This window comes from Primulina huaijiensis, chromosome 7, assembly GCF_012295235.1.
Source record: "Primulina huaijiensis isolate GDHJ02 chromosome 7, ASM1229523v2, whole genome shotgun sequence".
Classification (NCBI taxonomy): domain Eukaryota; kingdom Viridiplantae; phylum Streptophyta; class Magnoliopsida; order Lamiales; family Gesneriaceae; genus Primulina; species Primulina huaijiensis.
The window spans coordinates 2,508,334-2,516,302 of record NC_133312.1 but is presented as its reverse complement, the minus strand read 5'-3'; the positions used below and the strand labels follow the sequence as shown (position 1 = coordinate 2,516,302).

The 7,969-nt window shown below is 35.5% G+C and overlaps 1 protein-coding gene across 1 annotated transcript; it reads right to left on the bottom strand.

Moving 5' to 3' along the window:
* Window positions 1-4,824: 4,824 nt before the first annotated feature.
* Window positions 4,825-7,965, bottom strand: LOC140981089 (phosphoglycerate kinase, chloroplastic-like). The gene is made up of 6 exons (XM_073447346.1): window positions 7,428-7,965; window positions 6,945-7,022; window positions 6,537-6,797; window positions 6,076-6,393; window positions 5,730-5,888; window positions 4,825-5,193 (listed from the first exon to the last, which is right to left on the bottom strand). The coding sequence occupies exons 1-6, from the start codon at window positions 7,845-7,847 to the stop codon at window positions 4,981-4,983; spliced, it is 1,449 nt and encodes a 482-aa protein (XP_073303447.1). The 5' UTR covers window positions 7,848-7,965; the 3' UTR covers window positions 4,825-4,980.
* Between the last annotated feature and the right edge of the window lie 4 nt (window positions 7,966-7,969).

Genomic DNA, 7,969 nt, shown 5'->3' with positions numbered 1-7,969 from the left:
GATTCATATTCACCTCCACGATCACTTCTTAGCACCTTAATTTTATTGCTAAGTTGATTTTCAACTTCACTCTTATATTGGACAAATTTGTCAATAGCTTCATCCTTACTTTTGAGGAGATACACATAACAAAATTTTGTGCTATCGTCAACAAAAGTAATGAAATATTTATTTCCACCACGAGTTTGTACACCTTTTAAATCACATACATCACTGTGAATTATATCAAGTGGTTCGCTATTTCTTTCAATAGTTCGAAAAGATGATCTCTTTAGTTTTGCCTCAACACAGGTTTCACATTTGTGTTGTTTATCAATTTGGAATGCAGGAATGCTTTTCATGTTAATTAGTCTACGAATTGTATCATAATTAACGTGTCCAAGTCTACCATGCCATAAACAAGAAGACTCAAGTAAGTAAGCAAATGCATTAACTTTATTCATCACAGGCTTAATAGCCATCACATTGAGTTTGAATAAACCATTACAAACATACCCTTTGCCAACAAACATTCCACTTTTCGACAAAACCACCTTATCTGACTCGAATACAATGCGGAAACCATGCTTGTTAAGAAGCGACCCTGACACCAAGTTCTTGCGGATGTCAGGCACAAACAGCACATTGTTCAAAGTCAGTTCTTTTCCAGATGTCATCTTTAGGATAACTTTCCCTTCACCCTTGATCTCCGAAGTGGCGGAATTTCCCATGAATAACTTTTCCCCATTCATAGATTCCTCAAGAGTAGCAAACATCTCCTTGTCGGAGCAAACATGGCGAGTGGCACCAGTGTCGATCCACCACTCCCTTGGATTAGAACCCACCAGATTAACCTCTGATATTACAGCACAGAGATTCATGTTCGAAACCTCATGAGCAATGTTCTCTACCACATTCGCCTCTCGGTTTCTCTTCGGCTTCTTACACTCAGATGCCTTGTGACCCATACCATCACAATTGTAGCATTTTCCGGAGAACTTTTTCTTCGAAATGCCTCCCTTGGGTCCCATGTTCAACCTTTTGTTGGAAAAGGAAAATGTTCTCTTTTTCGAGCTTTGACCATGCTCGACAACATTTGCCTTAGCAGCAATAGGAGAAAACAATCGTCTTTCCGCGCTCTTATTGTCTTCCTCGATACGAAGTCGAACAATGAGCTCTTCAACATTCATCTCCTTTCGCTTGTGCTTCAAGTAATTTTTGAAATCCTTCCAAGCTGGTGGTAGCTTCTCAACAATAGCGGCTACTTGGAATGATTCGCTCAAAGTCATCCCCTCACCGTGAATCTCGTGAAGAATCACTTGGAGTTCTTGAACTTGGCTGATAACCAGCTTTGAATCCACCATTTTAAAGTCCAAAAAACTACCAACAAGAAATTTCTTGGCCCCGGCATCCTCGGTTTTGTACTTTCTGTCAAGAGATTCCCACAGTTCTTTAGCCGTTTTCTTTTCGCAAAACACGTTGTAGAGCGAATCGGCCAATCCGTTTAGTACATAGTTTCGGCATAAGAAATCAGAATGATTCCATGCCTCAACCGCACTAACAGATTCAACATCTCCCTCACCCTCGTTGAGTTTAGGAGCCTCCTTAGTAAGGAATCTTGCCAGGTTCAGCATCGTCAAGTAAAACAGCATCTTCTGCTGCCACCTTTTGAAGTCCACACCAGTGAACTTCTCAGGTTTGTCACCGTGACTGGCTGGAACAGTAACCGCAGCAGCACGTGGGGAACCATGAGGGACAACTTGAGGAGGGACAACATGACCAGTTTCCCTTTGCACACTGGTTTCAGTAGCCATATCTGAAACAACACGTAATGAGTAATCTGTTTTAAGATTGTTAGAAAAATTGCTAAAACCAGTAGCATAAAAACAAACTTGTAGAGATAAAGTAATAACCGAAACAAGTGTGATGTTTACAGTATGACTATTATGTAAAAGAAAACAAAACCAAACCGAGGCCTGTAGCATGTACAGTTTCCTTAAAACAGATTCGCCCTCTCCGGTATGTGCTTCGAGGTTTCAGCGGACGTCTGTTTCCCAGGATACAACGGAACAACCAGCAGTGACTTAGCACGAGACACTACTACGGCGAACTGAAAACGTACCTTTACTTTATCACCGAGATTTTACGAGAGGCCAAATGGAAAGATAACAATATGTAATGCAAGAGAGAGCTTGAAAGAGAGAAAATTTCATGTACTTGAAATGAGGAAATGAACCCACTATTTATAAGCCCCAAAATGCACACCAAGAGTCATGGAAGATTAATTAACTCAATTAATCTTCCCATTAACTCAAGAATATGAAGAGTCAAAACTCTTCAATTAACTCAAGAATGTGGAGAGCCAAAAGACACTCCCACATTCATGAGACACAATTTTTTATTCAAACTTTAAATTTTTATTAAAATTTCCAACATAATTTTCATTCAAATTGGAGGGAAAAAATTATGAATTCTTTTTATAATTTTGCTCACTTAATATGAATTCTTTTTGTAATTATGTATGTCCTATAGTTTTAACAGTTGGGACAAATTCAAATTTAAACTTAAATAAATTATAGGTTTAATATTTTTTTGAAAACATTTATATATGTTTCGACAACTTATAGTTCATCTCACACCAAATTATGAAAGTTGGGAGGAGGTTTTGATTCAAAACTCTATAGTAACAAAATTCAATCATCCAGCCTTAAAAAAAAAAAACAATATCCGTACAAATATTTTAAGAACACTTTTTAATTATAAATGGTAAAAGAATTCACCAATTTTCTCACAATATTCCAACATCATTAAGATGTTTAAAAAAACAATTCTCTATAATGACTATGCATGGAATTAATTAATTTAAAATTAAAACCTCCGAATTGTGACTTACAATACAGTTAATTTATACTTATATTGCAAATTAAGGAGGTACAAAAATAATTAGCGTTGAAAACATAAGAATAAAACTAATACGTCACTGCTAGAGGTGTGGACGAACTGAATCGAGTCGAATATTAATGAAAATTTAATGTTCGAATATGGTTCGAGTTGTATATTCGAGCTCGATTCAAAGCTTGAAAATTTTAAATTTTTTTGCTCGCGTTCGACTCGAAATATCCGAACTTATGTGCCAGCTATTTGAATTATTACTCGGATATAAAATTTGAGGATGAAAATTCGAAAGCTTGAAACGTCCAAAAAATTCGAAATATGTATATATTTAATATTTAATAATATTATATTAATAAAATATTAAAACTCGAGAACGATACACAAAATATTTTCGACTTGAGTTTTGACCGAAAAAAATTCAAACATGTTTGATTTCGGTTCGAGTTTGATGAGTTTTAATATAATCAAATATTTATTAAATCGGCTCAAAAAAACTCACGATCCCTTTCCACCTTTTAGTCACAATGCATGCTTGTTGGCTAGTTTATTCTTGCTTGCTTTTGTCGTTAGCAAAATATTAAATTAATCATCTTAGGAGTAGCATATAATGTTGACTCAAAAATGAAATTATAATATAATGTTATATGTTCCACTACACCAAGTCATTAGTCACGCCCCTCAAATAAAAATACAAATTTATCATTTTTGGATTTTTTTTTAAAAAAAAGAGAGATTATTTATCATTACAGTAAATGAACCAGATAACGATTTTATTTGAAATCTATACTTCAAACCATTCTCCAATTCAATTCAGATAATTTCATCTAAAATTAACCTAAAACAGTTTTAGTTCAACATTGTATTATAATCGTGTTTTTGTAAAATAGTAAATCGCACTTTATGTTCAAATTTTGGATATTTTCGGCATATTTCAACATTTTAGAGACCCGGGTTCTTTCTCTGAAATATATAAATCATATTTTTTTTATTTTTCAAGTAATTAGTTTGGTTATGATTTTATATATAAAAAAGAATTTTCTCCAGGATTTGATTTAATTAAATCTTTTACATATAAAATTATATAATAATTAAATTGAAATGTAATTTATCATATTTCTAACCGTTAGTTGAGAAAAATATGAAAAAATTTGATGAGAAAAGATTAAAATTACTAACGCGTACATAAAATCAAATTTACATATCTTTATAACGGAAGGACAATTTTATTTGGGGGTTGTCCGCTAGTAAGCTCAACTATTTATTATACTAGTGCACCGACGCACGTATTGCGTGCTTGTATAATATTTTTTTATAATTCATTTGATTTATATTTAAATGAGGATCAAAATATAATTATAAGAAATAGTGATGGACTACACTGTAATTTTGATATATAAATTTAAAAATAAGTTGAAAAATAAAATAATAAAAAAATAATCTCAGTAAGAATTGAATATATAACATAAATCCAAAAAACAATGACTCTATCCGCTAAACTACATATAACTTGCATTAAAATTTTAACATTTTATTAATATATATAATTATTAAAACAGACCATGACACCAAAATTAGTTACTCTAAGTGTCTCAACTTTAATAAAATAGTATAGATATAACTAGTAAAAAAATACACACGCGTTATATATGTTATTATTATTTTTAATTTAATCAAATAATACGAAAAAATTAATACGAAATTATTTTCAATTTATAAGAGTTGTTCGATTTAAAAGAGAAATTTTGTTTAGAATTTTTTCTATGCAAAATATGAAGTGACTTAGAAAAATTTTTAATAAGATAAGAAAGGTATTTATGGAATTAAATATTTTGATGTCCTGTAAAATAGTTATTCTAAAGATGTCACACTTAATAATATAGTATAGATAGCATAGATATAAATATTGATAAAAGAATATTAGATATATCATTATATAATAACTACCGGGGCTGATAAAATATCAAGCGGGATTGTGATTCAACAAGAAAAATGGAATATGTACAACATGAACATATATTCTACTACATTTCCTCGATTACAAAGCGGAACGCATCGCGTACACAATACATATGGTTAAAAGAATCTATTAGGACGATGCCTATACGTTTACACTGAAACTGCAACAACTTTTTCATCGAGGGCAAGGACACCCGGAAGTTCTTTGCCTTCCAAAAGCTCCAAACTGGCACCACCACCAGTTGATATGTGGCTCATTACATCAGCAACTCCAACTTTCTCAACCGCTGCAACCGAGTCGCCACCTCCAATAATTGTCGTCACTCCCTTCCCGCTAAGTTCAGCCAGCTTCTTTGCGATGGCCTGCAAACAAATTCGCATTCAGAACCAATGATTTTTTATTCTCTTTGAAAAAAAGTAAAGTCGTTTGCTTTAACAAAACTTGGAGAGTCGTATACGGTGTCATTTATATTTTAAAAGGGATATAGCTGCGAGTGTATACCACTATACTAATAATTATAAGTAGCGGTAATAATGCAAGTCAATATTTTACATACTGCACCAATTCAATGCCAAATTTCAATAATTTGCCAGAGTCAGTCATCCACACAGTATAGAAGGGAATTTTGCTGGCCAAACACTTGTTTTAAGAATTTTAGTGTCATATTGTCAGAGGTGTGTACTATCATGTAGCCAACGTAAAGAGTCTCAAAAACACTGAGGTTCTTCGGCCAAGAAATTACAGGTTTTAAACAGGATGTTGATTTTGTACTACTTTTTATCAAGATAGGTATGGAATTCACAATCAGTAGCAACAACTGTAAATTCTGGTTGCACTGGTTTACAAGGGCTAACAGAAAAGCTTGAGATCATGGAAACATATATTATAGTTGGATTACCTCAGTGCCAAAGGCAAACTTTTCAAACTCGAACACTCCCATTGGGCCATTCCAAATAACAGTTTTTGTAGTCTCTAAGGCTTCACTGAATGTCTTGACAGAATCCGGTCCTATATCCAATCCCATCCAGCCATCTGGGATGCTGGATGCTGGCACGACCTGCAAAATTCAATCACTATTTCAAGTCCCAATTGTTATGCATCTTTCAAAGATCAAGAGGGAGTTTCCCTTCTCGTTGTTTCTTTCTTCATAGTTGGGATCAACATTGGAAACAGAATAAATGGCATCGAGAGCAAGAATCATCTAAAGATTTCCGAGTCAGAACTTAGAGGTCGAGGAAAAGAACCTTGGATTCAGCATCGGGGGCAAACTTGTCTGCTATAACCACGTCAGTAGGCAGCAAGAGACTCACTCCATTGACCTTGGCCTTCTCAAGTAGCGATGTTGCAAGACCTAGCTTGTCTTCTTCTACAAGGGACGATCCTACTGACAGTCCTTGTGCTTTGTAAAATGTAAAGATCATTCCTCCACCCAAAAGCAAGATGTCACATTTTTCAAGAAGTGATTCAATCACTCCAATCTTGGAAGACACCTTCGAACCGCCAACAATGGCAGCAAATGGTCTCTTTGGGCTCGAAACAGCCCCAACTAGATAGTTAAGTTCCTAAAGCAGTAAATGCATAACAAAAGTTAGATGGAAAATAAATTTAACTTCTAAACTAGAAAAATACTCGATGATAATCTGTAAATGTAAAGAATGTGTCAGCTAAAAAAATGTAAAGAATGTGTGAATAAAACAAGTCTAACTTTCTGTAAAAGGAAACCAGCAACAGAAGGCTTCAAGAACTTTGTAACTCCTTCAGTAGAGGCATGTGCTCTGTGTGCAGTACCAAATGCATCATTCACAAAAAGATCTGCCAATGAGGCAAGCTTCTTTGCAAACTCAGGTTCATTCTTCTCTTCCTCTTTGTAAAACCGAACATTCTCAAGCAGGAGGACACCACCGTCGGGGAGTGAAGCCACCAATTTTTCAACCTCAGGACCAATACAGTCATCAGCTTTTACAACCTGATTCAATATACCCCAACAGATCATTAAAAAAGGATACAATTACTCTTAGTAGCCTCTGGAAAAAACTTATACGCAGTAATGTTTCACTTCAAATTCTATCCCTTCTATCAATTTTTTTCTTTTTTTGGCCATAAATATGGATACCTGAATCCCAAGCAATTCAGATAGCCTGGGAACAAGGGGTCCAAGACTGTACTTAGGAGTGACACCCTTTGGCCGTCCCTGAGAAACCACGAACAAACAGTAAGAGTGACATTCCAGACATCCACATAATAAAACAATTTCACAGACATAGATATTCAAAATCCCTTGAGCTCAAAACAATATGGAAACACGTCCTATTTTCTTCGTTTTCAATGCCACTTAAATCATCAGAAACCAACCCAAAAAAAAGACTTTGGTTGTAATAACATCATACAATTGACAAATGGGAAATCAAATTCAAAAACTATGTTGAGGCGGCAAGGATTACATTGTGGTAACCAAGGACACCAAAAACAACTAGTCCCCGTTGATATGATTACAATAATGTCTATAACAACGTAAATCAAAGTCAAATTAAACCCATAAACGAATAATTCAACATTCAGTCAATATGAAAATCGAGAATCATAATAACTCACTCACCAAGTGACTGGAAAGAATGACTTTCGCACCATTGTTAATCAAGTGTTTTATCGTCGGGACAGCAGCTCTAATCCTAGTATCATCAGTAATGTTTTGATTTTCATCAAGTGGCACATTGAGGTCAGCCCTCACAAACACCTTCTTTCCCTTGAGGTCAGCGGATGTGAGGTCACCCACGCTCTTCTTCGCCATGGAAGCAACACCCCTCACCGGCTTGGCCGACGGATTGTTGAAAGATCGCAATTTAGTGGCAATGTGATGACTAAATAACGGGTCCACGGCGGCGGCGGCGAAGCCCAGACGACTTGGCGGGACGTTTCCGAAGAAACGGGTCGTGGGGGCACTGAGAGAAGCCCTGATTGTGGATGATGAAGACTTGGGAATGCTGCAGAAAGCAGGAGAAGCTGGTGTCGCCGCCATTAGCACTCCCCCTGCGTGTGTGCTCGGGGAATGAGGAATAAAGTGAGCGAGGTGGGTTATGTGTGGATATTAGTTTCACTCTTATCGTGCAGTTTGAGGTAGGCGAAGTTATATGGTGTGAA